The 26,103-nt window shown below is 45.8% G+C and overlaps 1 protein-coding gene across 1 annotated transcript in view; it reads right to left on the bottom strand.

Moving 5' to 3' along the window:
• Positions 1-25,682, bottom strand: part of LOC121838036 (retinol dehydrogenase 12-like) — a 95,380-nt gene extending 69,698 nt beyond the window's left edge. The window contains exons 1-2 of the mRNA XM_042294009.1: positions 25,496-25,682; positions 15,411-15,650 (exon numbers count right to left, since the gene is read on the bottom strand). Coding sequence (XP_042149943.1) covers positions 15,411-15,650; positions 25,496-25,682 — 427 coding nt within the window. The remainder of the gene's footprint in view (positions 1-15,410; positions 15,651-25,495) is intronic.
• Positions 25,683-26,103: the final 421 nt, after the last annotated feature.

Raw genomic sequence — 26,103 nt, 5'->3', positions numbered from 1 at the left:
TCTTCTAGACTGTTCCGTTGAACTGTTCTTGAAGGCAAACAGTCATTATTTCCGTGTTAAAATTAACAAGTACCCGTTTCTTATTCGTACTTTCGTACTTACCGCCTATTCGTTTCCCCAAAAAACATTACAAATAAAAAACGTTCTAGTTGTTTTTCAGTGTAAATTCAACCTCTCAAAATACCTGAGATATGATTATTTGAGGTTCTCTTACTTTAAAAGGGTTTAATAAGCTTTTGGAATTCAGCGAATATTTTAGCGACTTCCCGGCGAATCTAGCGACTGTTTAGTGACTTCCTGGTCTCAATTTAGCGGCGCGCGCAAAAAAAAAAAAGATGGCAACACTGGTAACAACCGCAGGATCTTTTTATTCCTGGGCGTTGCTTTGCGTAAAGGCTGAATCGCATAAAAGCGATTAAGCGAGCGACGAGAGTCAGCGGCGAGCGGCGATTTTTCCCGGTCGCTCGTCGCGTCGTATAGGTTTTTGGATTTCTAGAAGACTAAAGATACACGTACTTCGTCATGCAGCTCGGCAGGAAAGGGCTATACGCACTACGCGAAACGCCTATAAAACGAATGGTAACAACGATTTTTCTCAGCGGTGGCCAGCATAGTGGGCGAGAGAAGAAGACACCGTTCCAAGCGGACGCTTTTCAGTGTTCTCCAAGGAAAACTCACCGGCCAGGCCGGGGAACTGTTGAGGCTTCGGCCGGTACTAAGGGAACTATGACTGAAGAATACCGGACCATCCTGCCACATTTGCCAACAGGAGAAATGGTGAAGAACAGCGTGGGTGTTGCACTGCGACACCGGCGGACGCCCATACCGGGCCGAAGATTTCGTACGACCGTTACAACAGGCTGGAGTATTGTCGGAGTTGGCGGGTCTCGGAGCCTATCAGATGGGTCACGTGTGGCTCCTCAAGTTGAAAACACCAGAGGCCAAGGAGAAGCTGCTGCAAGCCGGTGAAATCCAGGTGAAGGGGCGTCGCTGCCTAGCGATTGACCCATATCGGAGAGAGGTCAGGGCGAAGCTGCATTAGGTGACCATGACGTGCCCGTCGACACTGTTCGCCGGGCTCTTGAACCGTACGGCGAGGTAAAGAGCGCCGTTCGTGAGATGTGGAAGGTGGACGAACTCGTGGGCGTCGAGTCTACAATGCTGTCAGTCGTCCTAACTCTCCGCTAGGGCCTAACACTGGAGAGCCTGCCGCACCAGCTCCGATTCTACGGAGGCACGGTCCTGGGCCCGTTTGCTCGAAGCGCTAACCGCGGCTAATGTTAGCCGCAGTACCTAGGAGAGGGATTTTGAGATCACGTGACTGGCTCGGTAGTGATGCGGGGAAACATGGCGGTGCCCCAGTGAGTGAGCGCCGGTCGCTTTGGAACTAATATGTCGTTGTAGCTGCAATATCGGGCGCGTTAGTCAGAAACGAATAATGCAGGAGACTTTCGCTTTGCCTTACCTCACTTAAACCGCAAAGCATGGGTAATGACATCGCCGCTTTTTTTAGATAGTGTTTTGATTCTGGGCATTCCTAAGCCTAAATGAACGCAATAATTGTTGGCATGGCAAATTTGGAAAGCGGATTGTTGATAGCACACAAAAGCAGACAGCGTCCCGACAGACTTTTTTTCTAAATTATCCAAGCATCGCGAGGAGAACGCTGGAAGTGTATTTCCACGGTTCACGCGCGCTGGCCTTCCTCTTATAAAAGATTTGAAGTAAAAAATCATAATAAGGCTTTAACGAACACGCGTCCAAGGCAAAATTTGTTTTATACTTTTTGCTTTAGAACGGTTACTACTGAGGCTATGCTACTGCAGACGCCAGCACGTGCGACGCGTGCCACTACAGTCGTAGTAGCATGCACCTCGGTGCTTGGATAATTTAGAAAAAAGGTCAGTTGGGACGCCGTCTGCTTTTGTGTGCTATCAACAATCCGCTTTCCAAAGACGTTGCTATGCCGATAATTATCGCGTTCATTTAGGCTTAGGAGTGCCCAGGATCGGAACACTATCTAAAAAATGCGGCGATGTCATTGCCCATGCTTTGCGGTTTAAGTGAGGTAAGGCAAAGCGAAAGCCTCCTGCGCCATTCATTGCTGACTAACGCGCCCGATATTGCAACCACAACGACATATTAGTTCCAAAGCGAGCGGCGCTCACTCACTGGGGCACCGCCATGTTTCCCCGCATCCCTACCGAGCTCAGTCACGTGATCTAAAAATCACTCTCCTAGGTACTGCGGCTAACGTTAGCCGCGGTTAGTGCTTCGAGCAAATGGGCCCTGGTAGTGGTTCCGGGGCGTGCGCCCGTTTGCCTACGTTGCCGACGCATTGGGCACATACGGCGTGGGTGTAGGGCGCCTTGGTGCTCCGAGTGTCGTGGTTTCGGGTGCGAAAGCACGGACTGCATCCGCAGGTATGCCCGGGCTGCGGCAGTGCACAACGATGGTGGCGGCGTGAACGAGGAACTGATGGACGAGGTCGAGGCCGAGGAAGCTGCAAGCGTGGCCGGGGGTGCGAACAGTGAAGGTGCACACGGTAGCAACACTCCAGCACCTACTGAGTCACCGAATACCAAGGATGAAGAACGGCAAGGAAAGTCGGAGGCTGACCAGACTTCTTCGACGACGCAAAGTAGCGAAGACAGGACTGTGCCTGGATCTAATACAACTAAAACCTCCGAAAGCGAAAAACACGGCAAAGTCATGGACTTCAATCCGGCGATGATTAAGCGAAAACACGAAGGGGCAGCTGCGGCTGTGGCTGGACCAGGTGAAGCAGCCTCGGCAGAGCTCGGAACAAGAGGGGGATGATCTCAAGAACAAAAATAGTCGCGGGGGGGTCTCCAAGGTGGTCATCGTCCTTGTCTCAAGGCAGCCGCCGTCCCCGACCACTGGCTTGGACCTTCCCGGCGCGTTCGTTTTTGGTGTGAAGGCTTGTTGCCCGCTGGACTGAGGGGTATTATGTTGCTTATGTGCGGCGACGTGGAGGCCAATCCTGGGCCGGATGACCTGCCCGTAGTCTCCACTCTGAGCACTGACGTTATCTTGACAACGGTACTTGCCACAGTTCAAAGAATAGAACAAGGTCAAAGTAGTATGCTCTCAGAAATGAAAGAACTCAAAGAGAAGAAAAAGACGACGGACGAAAGAATGCAGGAGCTGTATTCAAGGGTAGTGGCGCTGGAAACAAAAACTGGTAACGCATCTGACGTTCAAAACGAAGGGGCTTCAAGTGAGTCCTTTTCTCTAGTTCATGAAAAGCTCAGTGATATTGTGACCCGATGTGACGACGCAGAACACAGACTAAGGCGATGCAATTTATTGTTCTTTGGTTTTTCTGACGACTCCAATGAAAGATGGAGTACATGTGAACAAAAAATCGTGAGCTTTTGCGCGGAGAACCTCGGGATTACCATCGCAGCCGATAATATTGAACGAGCTCACCGCCTAGGAAAGTTTGCTGCTGGAAAAAACCGACCCATAATTGTCAAGTTTCTTCGTTTTAAAGATAAAGAGCAAATACTATCTTCTGGGTTTAAACTAAAAAACACCCCCTTTGCAGTAAGAGAAGACTTTTCCCTCGCTGTACGAATAGCAAGAGCTAGGCTACTCGCATTTGCAAAAGAAAAAAATGTTCCTTTTAACCTACGTTTCGATAAGCTTAAACTCGACAACAGAACGTACGAGTACAACCATGACACTAACTGCATCACGGAAGTAAGATAGCAACACGGGAGATTACGCAGTCACGCCCGCGTCGTTTTTTCGCCCTCCGTGAACGCGTGCAAAAAATATAAACCACCCCTTTCCTTATCGTTTACCAACATTCGTAGCATTCTTTCTAAGCGCGATGAATTGAGTGAATTTCTCGAAGATAGCGACTCGGACATAGTTGTGCTGACAGAAACGTGGCTAAAGCCTGATAACCTGAATTGCGAAATTTTCCCGGAGAGTAATGACTTTCAAATATATCGTCAGGATCGCCTAAACAAACGAGGCGGTGGTGTCATGATAGCGATAAAAAACCATGTGCCCTCGTGTGTTATTAACCTAAGTAGCAATCTAGAGATACTTTGGGTCTGCATATCTTTGTCTACCGGCAAATATGTTGTTGGTGTATGTTACAGGCCCCCAGATTATGATAAAAGTTTCTGTACTGAGTTAAGAAGTGTTCTTTCCGTTATCAAAAACAGGTTTCGAGATTCTAATGTGCTGCTATTCGGTGACTTTAATTTTCCAAATATTGACTGGACGACGCTTTCATCATCATGTCAGGAGGAACAGGCATTCGTTGATTTATCTCTCGACTTTGACTTTGAGCAAGTAATTGACCAACCGACACGCTTGAACAATATTCTTGATCTCTTTCTTGTGACTCATCCAAGCGTGATAAACTCAATCAAGTACATAAATGGCCTAAGTGACCACAAACTAATACACATAACACTAGATATATGTTCACCGCAACACTCAACAACTTCAAAGATTATACTTGATTACAATAAAGCTGATTATTTTCAAATGAATGACGAACTTTATGTATTTTTAAACAGCTTTTCTGTTGATTTCTGGAGCCGCACAGTAAATGAAAATTGGTTGCTATATAAAAACAAAATGATTGAATGTGTTGACCGTTATGTGCCACGCTTTAATATACTTTCCGATAGCAACAAACCTTGGTTTAACAAAATATTGAAATCCTTGCGGAACAAGAAGAAACGGTTATTTCGAGCTGCCAGGTATGTCAACACAGATCATGCTTGGTCCAATTACGACACATGTGCTAAACTTTATGTTAATCGCCTACGAGAATTTAAAGGAAAATTTTATAACTGTGACCTACCATCCGTCCTCAAACACAACCCTAAAAAATTCTGGAAGCTTATCGCACCAAATGAAACCACAAATAAAATATCCTTGGCTAACCGTGAAGGTGACACCATTTCTGATGTTGAATGTCCTGTTGTTATGAATAACCATTTTGCATCTATATTTACGCAGGAGGATACGTCAACAGTGCCCGTTATTAATGACGTTAGCTATCAATTCATGAGTCCTATTTCCGTATCACCTTCGGGAATTGAAAATATTATAAATAACCTAAAAATTACTACGTCGGCTGGCACAGATAACATTAACTCTAAGCTTCTGAAAAATACAAAACGCGTGTCCAGTGAAATTTGCGGTCTACTATTTCAACAATCATTGTCCACCGGTATACTTCCAGACGACTGGAAGATAGGGAAGGTCGTTCCTGTTTTCAAAAACGGAGATCGCCACCTCGCAGAGAACTACCGCCCCATCTCTTTAACTAGTGTTGTGTGCAAAGTACTTGAACATATAATTTTTTCACATGTTGCATCGCATCTTGAGTCTAACAGTTTTTTTTATAAGCATCAGTATGGTTTTCGCAAAGGCTTTTCCTGCGAAGCACAACTGCTTGAATTCACCCATGACCTACATCTTAACATGAACTCTAACTCTCAAACCGATGCAATATTTCTGGACTTTTCTAAAGCATTCGACCGCGTTCCCCACTGCCGCCTTTTGTCGAAGCTTTCGTCACTAAATCTTGATTCTTTAACCCTCTCATGGATTCGCAACTTTCTGTCGTTTCGCTCTCAGTATACTGTCTGTGGTGATTTTCAGTCTGACGTTACTAATGTAACCTCTGGCGTTCCGCAAGGCAGCGTCTTGGGTCCTTTGCTATTTCTTATCTACGTAAACGACCTCCCAGATGCATTGTTTTCTAATGTGCGTTTGTTTGCGGATGACTGTGGCTTGTACAGAAAAATATACACTCCGGATGACCACGTACTACTCCAGCATGATCTTGATCGCGTTAACAACTGGTGCGAAGAATGGCTCATGACACTAAATAAATCCAAATGCCAAGTAATGAACTTTACTCGCAAACGATTTCTTTCACAGTTTTCATACACATTAGGCACTTCGTCCCTTAGCGTATGCTCATCCTACAAGTATCTTGGTGTCCATTTTACATCTAACCTTTCATGGGTCACCCATATTAACTCTATGACCGCTGACGCATCTAGAACGCTCGGTTATATTAAACGTAACTTAAAATCGGCTCCTAACCATCTCCGCAAACTCGCTTACGAAACATATGTCCGTCCTAAACTCGAATATGCTGCCGCGATTTGGAGCCCTCATCAGAAATACCTAACCACGCACATTGAAAAAGTCCAGACTCGAGCAGCACGCTTTATAACATCTTCCTATTCATATAGCATGAGTGTCTCTCTCCTAAAAGATCAATGTGCCCTGCCATTGCTCGAAGTGCGTCGAACCATTTTCACTCTGTGCCTAATTCACAAGTTCTATTATAGCAATCGTTTTTCAAGCGTTACTTTCCTTAAACCTCCTAATAGATCATCTCATCGAACCACTAACAGTAAGAGTTTTCAACACCTCATTGGGTCAACCAACGCGTTTATTAACTCAGTTGTACCACGTGGCATCCGCGCATGGAACGACCTTCCCGAATCCATAGTCACCATTGCCGAGACTACACTGTTCCGTGCTAGACTTGAATCTTACTTTCTAACCAATGCGCTTCCGATAAATTCTGTTTCTGTGTAACTTGACAACTTTTTATATTAGTCCAGTGTTTTTTGTTATTGTTTTTATTTTTCTAAATTTGTACTTAGCTGGGTTTTTATTGTATCCTGTGCCTACATGACAACTTTGTGTGAGACTGTATGTGCGTTTGTTCTATTTTCTCTTCTGAATTTATGTGCATAATACCCCCCTTACTCAATGCTCTGGAAAAGAGCCTGTAAGGTATTGTGAATAAATAAATAAGTAACAGTTTGCCATTGAGGCGTGATATGCTCTTTGTGCGTACACGCAAATGACCACACCAGTCCTTGAAAAGTCATTGCGTGTAGTTACGTTGAATGTTCGAGGTCTAAGTGATAGGCGTATGCAGTATCAGCTGAATCGCCTGTTTATTGACCAAGAGCTAGACATAGTAGCAATACAAAAGACAAAGGTGGAGAGCGACGAGCGCACTTAGAGCATGTTACGACCCTTTACATCGCGGTACAACGCTTGTGTATGTCGTGCAGTAGGAACTTCCGGAGGTTGCTGTTTGTTCTCTTAAAGGATTCGATCGGTATAACTGTAGTGTCTGTTGTCACATTTCTAACGGGTAAGCTTGTGATTTGTGATTTTAAATACTATCCGACACACTGGCGTGTTATTTGTCTGTTTTGCGCCGAATCCTGCAGTGGACGGCGAAATCTGCTTTGAATTGGTCCATGGTTACTGTATGTGCGAACGTAATGTTATTTCGCTAGGAGATTTCAATTGTGTCTGTTCAGCAAAAGATAAGACCGGAGTGACCCGTACAGAGATGCTGGCACGTTGATATTGAACGACACCGTCAGCGAGGCAGGTCTTTATGACGTGGCGGAATGCATCAGTCACGTGGGAACTGTTCAGTACTCTCATTTCCAAGGAATCAGCCACGCTCCGTTAGACAGAGTTTGCATATCATTAGAACAAGTGTCAGTTTGCAATGAACATCAAGTAGTTCCGGTATCGGTCAGTGACCACTGCTTAGTTTCTTTTGTTTTGGGAAGAACGCATAGGCGGCCAAAGTTTTCCTGGGAACTATGGAAGTTGAAATCTCGACTCTTAGGCGACGGCGAGTTCACAAAATTGGTACGAGGCCTCTGTTGGTTACCTTAAACTTCATCGGAATTAATTGGGGGGCTAGTTGGTTGAACATCTAGACGGTGGTTTTAAAAAAGCGCAAAGGACTAAGAAGAGAAGGAGGGGACAGGACAGGAGCGCTCTGTCCTGTCCCCTCCTTCTCTTCTTAGTCCTTTGCGCTTTTTAAAACCACCCTCTAGATACCTTAAGCTTATTTAAGACGTCCCGAAACTAATAAGCCGATTTATAACAGGGAGAAAACACGCAGAAAAATTGTCCTCCCGCAGGTGCTTGCAAATGGGCAGGAAAACAGACAAAAAAGATTGTTTTCCATTCTCCTACAAGTTTATTACAACCTGTTTTGTAGAGAAGTACAAACGTACAAGCGATCTGTGAAATGTGAAGAGACTCTCTAAGCTTTTATAAAAATGAGAAGATTGCAAAGCAAACAAGAACCGAGGTAATTCTAGACTATAATGGCAGACTTTTGGGGAAATTATTCTCCCGACTGCCTCGAGAATAGATGCTGCATAATTAGGGTTCCGAGTTTTTGGAGTTTACTTTTTGTGAAATTCGGAGGGTGTTTTTCGGAGTTTATTTTTTAGTGAAAATTCGGTGTTTATTGGAGTTTATTTTTTGTAAAACCCCAATTCTCTGAAATTCGGAGATTAATTTTGCAGTGTTTCTTATTAAAAATAATAAATAATAACCGGATGCAAACGTATACCAGATAAAAAAATAAAACGCGCTTGTATCAATTCAGATTTCTTCAATTGAATTTGGCGTGAGTGTCATTGAAAATACTAGTTTGTCCCACAACGAAAGTCGCACACAAGTGTGGCTTCGATAAACGTCCATACCCTAAAATCAATAAACAGCCTGAGGTAGTCGCAATGAAGCTGGTAGTCATTCCATCAATCTATCCCGCGGCCGCGCGAGGTGGAGTGGTTAAGGATGTAATAGAGAAGTTTCAACTGCCCGTCTTTCCTATTTTATAGAATCTTTATGGTTCATAGCTTTCACTGTTACAGAAACATATTTTCTCCTTTCTCTAAATCCCAAATCCCATGGCCCAAACTGGAAACCAAAAGAGTGGCTTTTGTCGTGACACGAATGGTACAATGACCTGTTTCCGTGAACCAACCTTGACGAGACAAGCCGTAAGACCCCCTTTTGACAATGGTCCGAGGCTTGAAAGATAATTATGGTGTCATTTTCCCAGGATCATTAATCCCGCGCTGCTCAAATTAAAAAAAAATATTTTTTTTTTTTGCTTTTTTTTTGGGTGGCATGGACACATGACAATTCGGTGTTTATCGGATAAATCCGAATTGACAAAACATTTTACCGGCGGGTGTTTTTCGGAGTTCTTAGGATTTATCCGAAAACACGGAGCCCTATGCATAATTCACCATTTAAGATTAGCGAATAATTTGCCTATCCGATTGGCGCGTTCAAATGTGTGTTCACGTGCCATTTTGAACGGTCGCCCGTACCAAATGGGTACCGTATCAAACGGGTACCCGTATCCCATAATCACGTTTGATCCGAACGGATCGACAAGTTTGCTACCCGTTTGATTCAAACGGGTCGAGCAGTTTGCCACCAGTTTGAATTTCAAATGTTTTTTTTCAGTAGGGCCATGACTGTGCCCATGATTACTCAACGCCGGCGGATGTTCGTTCCGCGCGTTCATGGTTTTTGCTAAGCGTGCTACTGACAGTGTGTATGTGTCCACGTGGTGCACCTGCTGCGACGGCATCAGGGACGACACCATGACTGTACCCATGATTTCTCAACGACAGCGGATATTTGTGGCGCGTTCGTGGTCTTCGCTAAACGTGCTACTGACAGTTTGTGTGTGCGTCCGTGTGGTGCACCTGCTCGGTTTTATTAGTTGAACTACCCTACATCCAAGAATTTACCCAGCGGTATTGTGAGTACCGTGACACATATTTTCTGCGACAATGAACTCGTTGTTCCTCTTTGGACTGATTGCTTTTGTCTACAGCTGTGCAAATTGTTTCAGTAGTATATAGAACGTGTGAAATGAAGACATGAAACTTTCAGGTCTATATGGACTAACCGTTTTAATTATTACCGAATCGTCCAGCATCTGGTAAGGATACACCGCCCACGGTTCAGAGACTTCTTCCTAAGTGCCTTAGGTTGACGTCCAAAAAAAACAGAAAACAAAACACGGTACGTTCTGGTGAATTGCGACAAATCTGGTGACTTCCGGTAAGTTCCGGCGTTACCGGAAGTGAAAAAAGTCCCATAATCCATTAAAACAATTTTCTACTGGAAATGAAATTCCGGTAAAAAATCTTTTTTAATAGGTCACCTAGGTGCTTGAGATTAGTGCTTGAGGTATGTGGATAAGTACAGCCGTTTACCGCAAGTCCAGAAAAAAAATTGGGTTATGGGGATGTTTATACAGCGTGTAGTTGGTCAGCCATTAAAGTTGCGACGAGTCACATGCTGTAGATGAGCAATTTAGCCAGTGCAGTACAACCGCTAGCCTGGGGTCTTTAACGTGCACCACGCAGTAGTGATACACGACCGCACGCCGGTACGATACTCATCCAGATCGAAACGGGCAGGGGTGGGGCTCGCGCGAGCTTTCGCTCCACGCGCGTCGAGCTGGGTGTGCGCTTTAGCCCACTCGGCCACCGTTCCCCCCCCCCCCCCCCCCCCCCCAGTCCAGAGGCCACGGCGCGCATGGTTGGAGCGCCTTCGCTCCCATAGGATGATGAAGACAGCGTTGATACGATTAACAAGACGTCGACTATTATATGCCTGTCGTTCACTTATTCTTTTGATCTCAATCTTCGTCATCGTACGAGAACAAACCTCCTCCGATTACGTGCGCCATGGGCTTAGGATCGGCTGTCTTGGTCCAGTGACTCAGCTAAGAAAGGGTGAAAGAAAGCACGGTCGAAGCTTCCGCACGAAGGAAGTGGCGTCTCAAGTCGAGTCTCACGCACTCGCCCATTCCAGACTTGGTTAGCTTTTTCTTACCCAGTCCTATAGCTAAGACGCTGTTTGCAGCAAGCCGACCTTGTACGTTTGACAAAGGCTCTATCGATAAAAACGGCGTACCATAATGATTTACACATTAGGTATTGGTGCCGATACCGGCTACTTAAAGATCGGTAGATATGTCCACTTTTTCTACATTCTCCCTCTGAAGCCCAATGCGCTTGCACCCTCTGTGGGGCGGTCTTTCCATGCCCTGCAAAAAACATTTCTTAAAGGGCATCGCGTCTCTGCCTGGACAGCAGCTTAAAGCTTCTAAATGACCACGAAATGGCGCCTTATTAAGTATGTATAGAACCCCACATTTTTTAGTCTATTTTCCAGGAATGAACGATTGTTTTTTGTGCTGGCACACTTCGGTGATGATAATGATGGTGATGATGATAATATTAGAGATAATAACATTATTTTTTAATCAATATACGTCATTTGAAGACGTTTACTAGTGCAACACATTCTTCCGCTCATCAAATTTGCAACTATATTTTAGACGAATATGGTCAGTTACTGCCGGTTTTCTGAACGACACACGTTTTATAATATCACGATTTAAATTGTGATTTTTTCAGAGTGATTAACATTATACCACATTGGTACCATGTAATTTCTAACTAATTTTTACCGTTTTACTGTCCATAACTTGCTGTTCACATGCGCATCTCCCTTGAATAGTCCATCGGGAAAATATACTACAAGCAGGCGACAAGCTTCGCCGAGCGGCGCTCACTCCGCGCTTGGCGTCAAGGAGAGAAAGATTGGTTTATTGAAAATACGAAGAGGATGATCGAACGAAATGATACAGGGAGGTGTGATGATTGCTCAAGCGAGATATATTCTGTTACGTGAGCCTACCTATCGCAGTATAACCTATTTGCAGGCAGTGCTGCTATGTTGCCTTTTAGGGCTTCACTGGTAGCAAGTCCCGTGTATTTGGTAAGCATTGGGGTTGAAAAACACGCTATTTACACAAATTAGCATAACTTTACACGTTGAGTAATGAATATTTCGTTCAAAAATTATGCCAGGTTGTAAAAAAACGTGTTTTGGTTCGGTCATACACGCATAGCCGTGTAGCCGACCTCGAAAACAGGCCTCACCCCCGACGACGACCGCAGCACTGCCGGCTATCGAAGCACCGGAATGCTTGGGGACACACCGAGAAAGGACCGTGGAGACAGATGAAGCGGAAAAAAACATTCCTCGGAGACAGATATAAACCAAAAGGAATTATGCCATGTAACGAGACGGGGCGAAGCCCGCGTTTGTCGCGCGCTGCCATTGATTCTGGTCGATGGCAATGCGGCAGATGCTGCTTCCCTCATGTCGCCCATGTTTGAGGTTATTGCAGGGGTTTTGATAATATATTTTTACGCACAAAAAGTAACAATTATAGTCTAACTACTTGTTCTAAAGAGTTAAAATCGATATAAAAAACGTGTCCTCGATTTGAACACGTGACATTGCAGTTGGTTTCGTTTTGGCTTCAACCCTTCAACTACAAGCGAAACGGCGGTGTAACAACAGGGGAGGTGGTGGTGCGGGGGGGGGGGGGGGGGGGGGGGAGGGGGTCCGCCGTTTTTCATTCACCCTCCTAAGAATTTACAGCGTTCCCTGATGGCCGCCATATTAAAAGTTTATAGACCGACACGCGGAGCGGCTCTGTTTACCAACACGGCCGGAAGGCCGCGCATGCGCGGTAGCTATGTGGGCAAAAGCGACCCGGCCCTCCGTGTTTTCGCCATTGCGTTGTGTGGCGTGCGCTCATTGTTGACGTTTTAGGGACGCTTCTAGCTTTATTTGTGAGTCGTATTTCCTGGCAACGTATGTCGTATGCTATGCCCGACTATTTGAGCTCGCTACCCGAGCCTGAACGGCGGCGGTATCGAAACAAACTATGCGTGGACGGCGTTGCCTAAGAGGATCCGTACGCCCTAAACAAGGCCTGCTGGACTTCCGACGTGAAGTTGCTGCCATCGAAGTCGACGGCTCACGTCGTCGTTTATTTAGTTTTTTCGCCAAGCCAGTTCACGGCCGTCACAGAGCGGGCGTACAAGTCTCTCGAGGCCTACGATTATTTCGAGTCGGTTTCCGCACTGCCGCGGGATCAGCAGACTGTGGGTCTGCGGAAGTGTGTGTATTTATTAATTGATTAAATACACACAGCGTCTTCAAGTCAAGGTATGCTATTTTTCCAACTATCATGACCACAAGGCATGACAAGCAGTAAGGCTTTGTCCGTTCTGCAGTCTTGGCGGTAACACGTTACAAGTAACAGCGTTACCAGGAACGTGTTACTTTTTCAGTAACGTAGTAACCTACTCGTTACTTTTTCGACAGAGTAACGCGTAACGTACTTACGTTACTATTTCAAGTAACGTAGTTACGTTACTCGTTACTACAATTACACTTCAAGTGTTTCCGTGTTTTAGGTGTCAAGCCATGTTTCTCTGTGCGTTTTTTCTCGTCAGTATTTAGGTGAAACCGTAAAAAGGGATAAAGTAATTATGTTCTGTTTCTGCATGAACATAAGGTTTTTTGATATATGAGCTTATGCATACCTGTATCGTCAAAACCGTAAAACGTGTTAAAGTCATAATTTTAAAAATAACGCAGAAGTAACGTGCGTTACTTTTTATGGGTAGCGGTAACGCGTTCCTTTTATTTTTAGGCAACGTAGCTCAGTAACACGTACCTTTAATTTGCAAGTAACGAGTAACGTATTTTGTTACTTTTTTTTTGGTAACGCCTACAACACTGCCGTTCTGTCGCCGATCCCCTTCTGCTGGGTAGCCCGGGCGAAGCGAGCCTCCGACGGAGCGCTTGACCGGTGCTTTGTGCGCGAACACCGTGGGAACAAAATCCGGGTGGTCTCATCAGAGGACGGTTTCACTGTACATAAGCGAGCCTCGGGACGGAGATTGAAATAGAAGCCGCACTTGCCTCCAAGAAAGTGCTTGCCGCACAAACGCGCGAGGCGTCCATAATTTTCGATCCACGGATATTATCCACCTTCTATGCCTTTCAGAGTCTGCCGGGAACTTGTAGAACCTCACTCCGCTACTTTTCTTGTACATTTCGGTGAGATTAACGGCAACACAGCTTCGCGGCATGCTGAAATACTATGACGCCCACGCGAAACGTGCGCCCTTTTGCCCACACCCCTCGGCTCCGGCGCGATCGCAGCGCCGCCGCAGTGCCGTGACGTCAAGCCCGCGTGTCGGTGTATACCAGTGTTGCTGCATCTGTAGGTCATCTATAAGTTAGAGCTGACAGAAGAAATCTGGCCACGGCGAAACGCCGATGCACGCCGGAAGCTACAGCCGGTTTTGTTTTCATTGTTTTTGTTTGGTTGGAAAAAATATGGCAACAACGAACGTTTAACAAGGCGCCGGTATTGTTTTAGGTTGAAGGGACACCAGAAGCTCCGCGGTTTGCGATCACATGTGGCGAAGACGTCACCGGAGAAGTGCCCCTGTGATGTTGCCGAAAGGCGGAAAGTATCATTCGTAATCGTAGTGTGTGCTTTGAAAGCGAAGGTAGTCACAGGGTCCACGAGTGCACAACCACAAGCCAACGTTCACGACAGCGCTGCGTTGACTTCGGCGATCTCGTTCTGTTTGGTGCAGCACGGCGATGCGACAAAGAGCTGAAACGATCATGCTGCGGTGCTCGGAGGTAGAAACCCACACCAACACGGAGCTAAAATTAGCTGTTGTGGGGTTGAGGGTTAACGGGTTCAGTCCCGTCGTCGTCAGCTGATCCGGTCCAGCCGGTCCAAGAGGACGCAGCGAGCATATTTTAGAAGTAAATCTTCCTTTGTTCTGTTTCAAAATGTCGAAGATTTCCGACGCATATCGTGAGTAAAAAGCTGCGGGCGTTTTCAACAAAATTACATCGTTTTAATTGAACAATGGACTCCGGATTGTTTTCCTAGATCTGCCGTTTTTATGCCTCGTGTGGTGGACTGCGTTTGCACAGCGACGTGTTGCACAGCGACGCACACCGCTCGAGTAGATGATTTGGTCCTGCAAACGACCGGTTAAACAGAATTTCAGGGAAACTTAAGTCACCACCGATATTTTCCTGTAAATCTCCTGTGAGTTTTTTGCACTCATTGAATGAAAATCGATGTCCCCCTTTTCATCATTAGTTTTCATCTTTACGTCTAAATTCTTTAGACGTAAAGAAAAAAAAACTGAGTTGAGGCATTGGGCATGACGTTTCACTATGCTCAGTTCCACAGCGCAACCGTTTTTCTTTATTAAAGTTTAAAAAAAAAATTAATTATCGCCATTCGCCGAGCACGCTCCTCAGATTGCAACAATTGGGCACACCTAAGTGCTTTGCAGTAAATCATACGCTCCAGATTTTTGAGTGTAGGGGATATCAATTCGTGAAACAGAAAGTTTGGGCCGAAGTTCACGGAACGCGCCGATTGGACTATCCCGACGGTGACTTGGCACTTTGTCACCGGCGTCCAATCGGCGTGCTCCGCGAACCTTCGAGTCCAAGTTTGCGTTGGGCGAGTTAAGGGCGCTCGCTCTGACGTGAGGTGAAACCGACTATAGAGCCGGTTGGGTATGGCTCAAATACTGAAGCGTAACATGGTACCCTCGTGATTTCTACGATAGAAGATTACTAGTTGTAAGTAGTTTATTCTATGTAATAGCTGCCCAACTCACCCAGTATAATGCCCGCGTTGTTGATCAGCACATCCAACCTAGGCTCTGTCGCGATGACGTCTTGGGCAAAGCTTCGCACCGACTCAAAGGAAGCGAGGTCCAAGTACTTGACGATCACGTCCACCTTGGTTTCGGCGAAAATCTCTCTCGCTGCCTGGTCGGCTTCTTTGAGGTCACAACAGGCGATGATGACGCGGGCCTTCCGTCGAGCCAGTTCCTTGGCGGTCGCTTTGCCCATTCCTGTGTAAGAAACAATACTTCTTCCGATAGCACGCCAGAAAAACACCTAACTTGGGACGAGCTTGGCAATCATAGGAAGCTAGCTTGGGCCCAGCATGGTTTTGTTCTAAGGCATTAGTTATTGTCAGAGTACGCTTCGTTGTTGTTTTTATGTTTTTTCTCTGGCTTGTCAGATGATTGCCAAAGTGCCAGACTTGAGCCATAGATGCCATGAATAAACGAAAACTCTGCATTGAAGCCAAAACTGGTAGCAAAGTCTAACTCTGGCACTTGTTTGGCGATTTATGCCCCAAAAATGCCGCAGGACAGCCAAACTACCAGCAGTGAAGCCTAACTTTGACACGTGTTTCGCGAAGTACGGCCAGATACCCAGACTCTGGCCAAGGAAGGTAAAGTTCGGCTCTACATTGGTGTTTGTGGGCTTTAAAAATCCTATAAATTTCCAGAAAAAACACAACAAAAAAAAAACCAAAGAACTGCGCTACCCGGGTCAATACACTGATCTAGGAATCAGTCAACAATAAAAATGGTCTCGATATTATTCATTTAGCTTATTTACGAATTTCGGGGGTATTCGTACTTGCCAACAGTGGGCTCACCCAGAAATGTGGGAAAGTAAAAAAGGTAAAAATATTTGAGAATTTCGCGTTTGAAAAAAGCAAACATGGATGCCGAAGATGTTTACGACTACGGTTCCCCGCAGACGACGCACTCATACCTGGTTATTGTTCTCTTAGTTGGGTTGCCTTAACACAAAATACATAAACATATTGTTTAGAGATAACAAGAAATTGACTAACGTTTTGGAATACATTTTTGCGGGATTGATTTTTTATACTCAAGTGTTAAAGACTGGTTACGAGACAGCGGTGCTTTTCTAAAGACAGGTTTTCATTTTTTCGTTTTTTTCAAAATGTGTATTGCATTTTAGAAGAAGCACCGTAGGTAGAACAAAATGATGCGCGATGCATAATGTAATAATTTCTGTTGGTTGCATCCCATAAGCAAAATTTTAATAATTTTTAAATCTACCAATAAATAATTTTGCATGTTTTCTTGCGTGAACAAATGCTATGATTGTTCCAAGCGTATCAGAGAAACCAATTAATCTCTACGTATGAGTAAGTTAGTGACCCGCCAAAAATTCTTAAAATTCTGCACATAGTTTAGAAGCGAGCAGTCACCACCCTTAGCGAAAACTAAGACGTTTGAAATATACCACATTATGATTTGGGTGTATTTGAATTACAGTTCATAATTGTAAGTATACAATAAATAGACCGAAAATATGCACTTCTTTTTTTTACTTAGTACTAAAATATATTTGTGAAAATCTTTTAAAAATACCTTTATTTAAACTACATTTGAAGTTCCCTTCATGCGTTTTGAAATATGTCAATACTAAAATGGTATGCCGAAAATACCCTTCACATAGATTTTTTAAAATGTGTATTTATTTCATACAAAATATGCTCCAACCCTAATAAAAATGCAGCGATGAAAACTATGTGCAGAATACTCTTAAAATACCTGGAAATCGTGTATACTGTTGAGTTATTCTCTATGTATCTTTTGAGTGCAATACTTTGGTAGTCTTACTTAAACTACCGGAGTATTGAAAAGCTCGCCTGTCAGAAGTTCACTTCAAGCAGATTTGTAGTACACTGAAGCGCCTAAACACAGCATTTGATTAGTTTGTGAATTGAGTTGCGCAGCATTGCACTATTAAATCAGCGCAGTTTGTTATCGCTTCCTTTTTTTCTATCAAGAACACACCTGCTGAGGTTCTTGCGCACCAATCCCAAACAGGGTTCGGGGACTACAACCACAACACTTGCTGATACTGGAAAGCTTCAGCAAGTGTTGTGAGCAGATATGTTTGGCGTGTAATTGTGTTAGCGTAATGTTAGTTCACTGAATGCGTATACTCACCATTGTACGTGATGTGAGCAATGACTTAATATAGTGACGTTAATGACCATATTAAATAGTCAACTAGTAAAGAAAAGCAAAATAACTATGTTAAAGTGAAGAAACTAGCTTCACTCGCCTCATCCTGGGTGGTTCTACGCAGAGAAGGTTTTTATGGATATTGTTTTAGCGACTGCGCCGAATTATTATTTGCTGTATTAATGCTTGTAGTAAGAGATATCGTCCACGAACTTCAAAACACTGTTTCCCCTTTGACAGACTACCGAGGAGAATATCGAATACTTGGAACCTTAATAAGTGGAGGGCTGGTCACTGGCCAGATGATTACCTTCAATATGTAGGCAAAGCTCTATCAACGGGACTGTCATTCAGGTGTTCAGTGCGTCGTGGTGTTTGTGTTCGTTTCTAATGGTTATTTTTGGGATGTATTTAGTAGTGCCTTCAAATACCGCAAGGACATATTTACTAACAAAATCCCCCAAAAAATGTGTAGGGTGTAGCTGTGTAGCTATATGAATATTCATTTTGTATTCATTCTGTATTATTTTGTCCCTATTCGAAATATGTGCGAAAGGTATTCAAAATATATCATAAATATTAATCAGAAAACAATTTAGATATACCGAAAATATAATTCCTTGCCCCTCAAAATGCCATTTGTGCACTCAAAATAATACAGAACGAATACAAAATGGATATACGTATTCAATATATTTCAAGTTCGTTTCAAGTACTGCCTCTTTTCGCTAAGGGCATGCTCTAAAACAGCGTTACCAATATAAACTTAAATTTAGCTAATCTTTTTTTTTAGCGATTGAAGGCAAAATTTAAGCGACCTGAACTTCATGCCATTGATAAAGAAAGATATCGTTTGAATAAAAAATATCCATGAGGCAAAACACGACAATCAATGTGACGTCCTATAAGACGCGTCTGCTTAACTTGCAAATATCCTAGTGTCTTTGAACTATATTCTTTTTCCCTCATTCTCTAGGACGGAAATATATGCAATGAAAACAAACATGTAAGTGCCATCCCAAAGTGACTCAAAAGAAAAAAAAACTTCTATATGTCGAGCAACAGCTTCACTCCAATCACATTGCTGCCGCAGTTTTCGGCGTTCAAAAGAAGGAACTGCAAAAGCGTGTCAGGTACACAGAATGTAAAGGGCGTGGACTGTATAAAACGATCTAATAAAAAAAGACGTATTATTTCTTGTGAACAAGGAACAACGTATATATTGCCTATCTTGAACATAAAAATATATCTCTTGAATCACACTTAGAGAAAGGAACAAATGCTGATTTTTAACTATCATGATCCCAAAATGCCAGGAATAAGAAGGGCGCAGTGGAGAAAGTTGCTTTAACTTTCCGAATGCGTTTGACGAAAGAAGCGATAATTTTAAAGTCATAGGATTGACAAAATGTACCGTTGTTAATGCTGCGACGCACATGTGTCAAAAACACAAAAGCGGTATAAAAAGATTTCTCGTACATAATATATTGATCAATTGATTGCTCTGTAACAAAACAAATTCCTACTGTTTTGATTACGGACTGCCTTGAAATGTCAGTCTTTTATTTTTTCACTGTCAGCAGATTACAATCTATGGCTTCATGATCATTTAACAACGCTGTTTTTACTAAAAAGAAAAATACATATATTGCCGCGCGCGCAGCTGGCCAAGCAGGCAGCGCGCTCGTGGCCGAACGGTTATCGCGCATGCTTCCCACGCTGAAAGCCAGGGTTCGATTCCTGGCCGCGGAGGCGCATTTTTGTTGACACTGTAATGTAAGGTTCTGGTGAATTCGAGAACCGTCTAGCTGATTCGAGGTCAGAATGTTCTACGCGTCGAACCTTCTACGTCGAATGCTCCAGAAGCCAACGTGTGTACAAAAGCGGCTCCGCGGGCAAGCCCGAGTCAGTTTTCGCCCCAGCGTTCGACTGTGCTGCTACGCCGACTTCGACGCCGACGAAAAGTATTACTGGCCGAAGCTCCCCAAGACCGTCCACCTATACACACGATCATGCCACGAGTGCCAGCGACGCAAGAAACCGCCGACGAGGACGGCCGGACTTTCTGCAGCCCATCTCTCCTCCAACTACACCATTCCAGCAGATCGGAATGGATCTACTTGGTCCTTTCCTACTTGGTCCTTTCCCACCTTCGACGTCGGGGAACCGCTGGATCATCGTCGCCACAGATTATCTCACGCGGTACGCCGAAACGAAAGCTCTTCCTTCAGGGACTGCTGTGGAAGTCGCCAAGTTTTTCATTGAGTCCATCGTCCTCCGGCACGGCGCTCCCGAGTTCTGATTACAGATCGCGGATCTTCGTTCATGGCCCAGCTGACGCAAGAGATTCTTCGTCCCAGTGGCACCGGCCATCGTCGAACCACTGCATACCACCCGCAGACCAACGGGCTGACCGAGCGACTCAACAAGACAATCGCCGATATGATCTCTATGTACGTCGACGTAGAGCACAAGACGTGGGACGAGGTGTTGCCCTACGTCACGTTCGCCTACAATACGGCGGTTCAGGAGACCACTGGATTCACCCCTTTCCAGCTGGTACATGGTCGGAAGGTAACGACCATGCTGGACGCAATGCTCCCCATGAGCCATCTGACAATGAGAGCGACGACGCTCAGGCGGTTGCTCAACGCGCCGAAGAAGTCCGCCAGCTCGCCCGACTCATGATTGAAGACCAGCAACGCGTCGACGCCGGCCGCTACAACCTTCGTCGCAGGGGCGTCCACTTCCAGCCCGGAGATAGGGTGTGGGTATGGACGCCCATCCGTCGCCGCGGCCTCAGTGAGAAATTGCTGACACGATACTTTGGACCCTACAAAGTGCTTCGTCGACTCGGGGATCTGAACTACGAAGTGATGCCCGACGGAACGCGGACTTCGTCACGCCGCCCTCCACGTCTGGAAGTCGTCCACGTCGTGCGACTGAAGCCGTACTACGCTCGATAGGACTGTGGACCTTATGTGTTCCAAATGACTCTTTAGTTTACCGTTATTTTGATTTGTTTTGTTTTCGGATTGCATCGGGACGATGCACTTTTTAAAGGGGGGAGTAATGCCGCGCGCGCAGCTGGCCAAGCAGGCAGCGCGCTCGTGGCCGAACGGTTATCGCGCTTGCTTCCCACGCTGAAAGCCAGGGTTCGATTCCTGGCCGCGGAGGCGCATTTTTGTTGACACTTTAATGTAAGGTTCTGGTGAATTCGAGAACCGTCTAGCTGATTCGAGGTCAGAATGTTCTACGCGTCGAACCTTCTACGTCGAATGCTCCAGAAGCCAACGTGTGTACAAAAGCGGCTCCGCGGGCAAGCCGGAGTCAGTTTTCGCCCCAGCGTTCGACTGTGCTGCTACGCCGACTTCGACGCCGACGAAAAGTATTACTGGCCGAAGCTCCCCAAGACCGTCCACCTATACACACGATCATGCCACGAGTGCCAGCGACGCAAGAAACCGCCGACGAGGCCGGCCGGACTTCTGCAGCCCATCTCTCCTCCAACTACACCATTCCAGCAGATCGGAATGGATCTACTTGGTCCTTTCCCACCTTCGACGTCGGGGAACCGCTGGATCATCGTCGCCACAGATTATCTCACGCGGTACGCCGAAACGAAAGCTCTTCCTTCAGGGACTGCTGTGGAAGTCGCCAAGTTTTTCATTGAGTCCATCGTCCTCCGGCACGGCGCTCCCGAGTTCTGATTACAGATCGCGGATCTTCGTTCATGGCCCAGCTGACGCAAGAGATTCTTCGTCCCAGTGGCACCGGCCATCGTCGAACCACTGCATACCACCCGCAGACCAACGGGCTGACCGAGCGACTCAACAAGACAATCGCCGATATGATCTCTATGTACGTCGACGTAGAGCACAAGACGTGGGACGAGGTGTTGCCCTACGTCACGTTCGCCTACAATACGGCGGTTCAGGAGACCACTGGATTCACCCCTTTCCAGCTGGTACATGGTCGGAAGGTAACGACCATGCTGGACGCAATGCTGCCCCATGAGCCATCTGACAATGAGAGCGACGACGCTCAGGCGGTTGCTCAACGCGCCGAAGAAGTCCGCCAGCTCGCCCGACTCATGATTGAAGACCAGCAACGCGTCGACGCCGGCCGCTACAACCTTCGTCGCAGGGGCGTCCACTTCCAGCCCGGAGATAGGGTGTGGGTATGGACGCCCATCCGTCGCCGCGGCCTCAGTGAGAAATTGCTGACACGATACTTTGGACCCTACAAAGTGCTTCGTCGACTCGGGGATCTGAACTACGAAGTGATGCCCGACGGAACGCGGACTTCGTCACGCCGCCCTCCACGTCTGGAAGTCGTCCACGTCGTGCGACTGAAGCCGTACTACGCTCGATAGGACTGTGGACCTTATGTGTTCCAAATGACTCTTTAGTTTACCGTTATTTTGATTTGTTTTGTTTTCGGATTGCATCGGGACGATGCACTTTTTAAAGGGGGGAGTAATGTCGCGCGCGCAGCTGGCCAAGCAGGCAGCGCGCTCGTGGCCGAACGGTTATCGCGCTTGCTTCCCACGCTGAAAGCCAGGGTTCGATTCCTGGCCGCGGAGGCGCATTTTTGTTGACACTGTAATGTAAGGTTCGGGTGAATTCGAGAACCGTCTAGCTGATTCGAGGTCAGAATGTTCTATGCGTCGAACCTTCTACGTCGAATGCTCCAGAAGCCAACGTGTGTACAAAAGCGGCTCCGCGGGCAAGCCGGAGTCAGTTTTCGCCCCAGCGTTCGACTGTGCTGCTACGCCGACTTCGACGCCCGCGACGCTCTGTTATTATCTTTGTACCCTTTTGTTTTTCGGCACAAGTTCGCCACATTAAACGTTTATTTCTCCCTGTTTATTTCCTGTTTTCTTTTGGTCACCACCCGTGACAATATATATATATATATATATATATGTATATATATATATATATATATATATATATATATATATATCAGACGATAGGTAAGGAATTACTGTAATAAATACAAAGGCGCATTCCAGCTGACCGGATTAAATGTCCCCCTTTTTGTCCTTTTTTTTCCCCATCTCCATGGATTACCAGCGTTTATGCTACGCTTGAAACATGTTATGGATGCGCAAGAAGAACTGCTAGTACTAAAAAAAAGTGATAGAAGTACAGCTAGAATTACACTGCGAAAAACTATATTTCTTCTTAATATGTTCAGCAATATTAGCTTATTAACAGACATTTATTACGTCAACATCTATCACATTTCTTTTTATTCGTATTTACCTCTCAAAGTTGCTTCTGATCCGCAAGATTTACTCCTACTTGATCTATCCTTTCATCTTTCAGGCTCTCCCGGCCGCGTATTCGGAGAAGCTTGTGGAGTTAACGGGCCTTTTTCGGCCTCCTGATCGGACCGTTTTCATGGACGCCACATCGCCTGGTTTACGGGTGGACGGAAAGGAGAGAGGGGGGAGGGAGAGAGGCCTAGAAAACACGCCTTAGTTATTCCCTCGCTAGCCTTTAGCCGGCTAACATATTTGAATACGCTTATCGCGTAAGCAAAACTGGGAGGTTGCTAAAGGCTAACGCGCGAATGACTGAGGTGTGTTTGGCTAAGTCTCGCCCTCCACCACACTTCTCTCTCTCTCTCTCTCCAACCTTAAACCAGGTGATGTGACGTCCACAAGAATGCTCCAACCAGGAGGCCAAGAAAAACCGGATAACTTACTTCACAAGCTTTTCCGAATACACCTCACGGCTTGCTCGACTTAACACCTTCTGAATAGCAACGCTGTAAAGCTGCAGTTTTCACGTCGCCCACAGGCAGTGTTGTAGGCGTTATCAAAAAAAATTAACTTAATACGTTACCCGCATTTTGTAAAAGAAAGTAACGCGTTACCCATCTACGTTACCTCAAAATAACCGTTAGAATTAAAAAGCACATTACTTTGGCGTTACCCTGTCTTCCGAAATTGACGGTAACAAACAGTTTCTCGGCTACAGCGTTTTTCGAAACTGGGACAAAGGGCGTGGGCTTTAGGGATTTTCTAAAGCGGGACTCGATAGTGGAAACGATGGGGCGTTGTGGAGGCAAGTGAAGCAAAGACCTATCTTACGATTGTGCAGTCTTCATTAGAAGCAAGAATTTCGGTTTGCTTCTTCAACTCCTCCTGACGCCAATCTTTCCAATTTTGGATAAATCCGGGACAGCGTTGATCGCGCAAGCCTGCTTATCACACAGTCATCAAGAAGAGGTAAAGACGAATAAATACGCAAAAGAGTCAAAAATGGGATGAACAACCTATGAGAGATGTGTTGCAAACAGTAATGAAGAGATTAGGGAAAGCCACTTGATTTATAAGTTTCGGAAATAAATGTATTATCAACGACCTGAACCCTTTATTGCGCAAGCCAATCCTTGTGCAGACACGGGAATGGTTCCAGCAGCCGCGCGATGCCAGAAAGCGGCTGCTGGAGCAAACCCAGCATGCACCACGACCCCCCTCTCTCCACCGACCGAGCGGCCTCGGACCTGCAGCTCATGGGAAAAAGCGTTCGGTCGCCATGGTTTCCTCAATCTCGCGGATTGAGCGTGCCCGCGTCAACGAGGGAAGACACCTGGACGTCTCAAGGTCGTTGTGGCGCTCGCAGCTAGCCGCTCATTTCGCGCTTTTTGAGGATTATCCCTACAGAAAAAGCCGACACAAAAGACGCCCTTGCCGTCACGTGATTTTTGGGAGTGGGTGAAAAGAGGAGGGTGCGAGGGGTATTTTCTTACCTTGTGGAAAATGGTTTCGTTGGCCGGTCTTTAGGAGGGGTTTCTTTTGCTTCCTACGTCTTTTGACGCAAATTCATTATTGTGCGTCTTAAGGGGTGTCCGAACAGGACACCACAAAAATCGTCGGGCGACACTACTTCTGCAAAAATCGTGAAAATTGAAGCGAACGCTTCACTTTTGACGATTCTGGCCGGAGTCGTGTGGCCCGACGATTTTTGTAGTGTCCACTTTGGACACCCCTTAAAGGGGCACTGACACATCAAAATCATATTTTTTTTTATTATCCCAAATAATTGAAAACGATGCCGGGAAATTACCCTTGAAATTTGAAATTTGGGAATTCAGTATTTGTGAAGTAAAAAAACAATTTCGAAATGTCGACTTCGAAGTTCCCGCGCGATCCGCGCCGGTGCGTTGACGTCAAATATTGCGGATCCTGAGAACCCACTTTCTTTCACGACTCCCTGCTGTTGCCATGGCGACCTAAAGCGAGGAGGAAAGGAGCGAGCGGAGCGAGCGCCGGCGGACCGGTTTTGAGCGGTGTCGCCTGTTTTCCGTTGGAGGATACAAATCCAGGAGACGGCATCACAACGAACTCCCGATTTTTGGTATTTCAAAAAGAAGGGCCGTAGTGCGTTCGCAATTACGTTAAAAAACATGTTTTACGATTGGCGTTATTAAATGTTATAAAAATGTCGCCTACAAAGCTTCTAAATTTCATGATTCTTGACGTCACGAATCAAAAGAAGCGAGGAGGCGAGAGGCGGGAGAATCAAACGCCAAAAATAAAAAGGCGCGCGCGTGAAACTTTTTTTTCGCGATGCGTTTTTTTTGCATGTCTATGACTGCAACTTGCATCTTTGTAGAGAATGAAAAAAAATACGACCTTTGGGGTGTCAGTGCCCTTTTCAGAGAAACTAGCATAACGGGGTACCTTATGTCGTGTCATTCACGAGGCGGTCTAGGATCCATAAAAGTAAAGCGAAGTGCAAGCGCACATATTGTAGAAAGTATATCTGGGAAAATACGAGATACAAGTGAAAAAAAATGACGAACATCAAAAACCAAACTACGTACCCATTTACGCACAGTTGCAAACAGTGACGTGCGCATAATGCGACGCAGCTTACCTGAACTGCCCCCAGTCACGACGACGGTCTTTCCTGCCATGATTGTTTCCGTTGTGCACACTCCTTTCCGAAGAAAGAGCGAGTAGACGCACAGTGCGCCGGCGGCAATCCGAAAGACAAGCTTTGCAAGAGTCATCCAGAGCAGCTGAGGTAAATCCCATATCCGAGAGGCATTCCGTTCTTTCATGGTGCTTCTTTTCAGATTCGGTCAAGAAGCTGGTTATATATTCCGGTTTTCGATACGTGAAGTTCGCAGCGTTCAATCCGGCCAATGTTCCCCCTTGCCTGCGACAGGATGAAAATTAATTATGAGTGCAATTTAGTAATGCTCGTATATAAGTAAATACGAGAGTAAGTGTTTTACATTTTTTTACGTGTTTGCTCTTCTCGCTCTGCGCGCCCGGTGCTAAAGGCGACTGCATTTTTAGAGCGCAGCTCTTAGGCGCCCGTTCCCGGCTTGAGCGGCGTCGGCGTCGCCGTCGCCGTCGGGGTAACCAAGGTCACCCCAAGGTCACCCCAAGGTCACGTGACCCCGCAAGATAATCCCAAGGTCACGTGACTCTTCCAGGTCATGTGACCCCCCAAGATCGCGTGACCCCCCGAGGTCA

This window comes from Ixodes scapularis, unplaced genomic scaffold (genome assembly GCF_016920785.2).
Source record: "Ixodes scapularis isolate PalLabHiFi unplaced genomic scaffold, ASM1692078v2 PGA_scaffold5__190_contigs__length_132052651, whole genome shotgun sequence".
In the NCBI taxonomy this organism is placed as follows: domain Eukaryota; kingdom Metazoa; phylum Arthropoda; class Arachnida; order Ixodida; family Ixodidae; genus Ixodes; species Ixodes scapularis.
The sequence above is the reverse complement of the archived record's forward strand: the minus strand, read 5'-3'. Positions and strand labels throughout refer to the sequence as shown.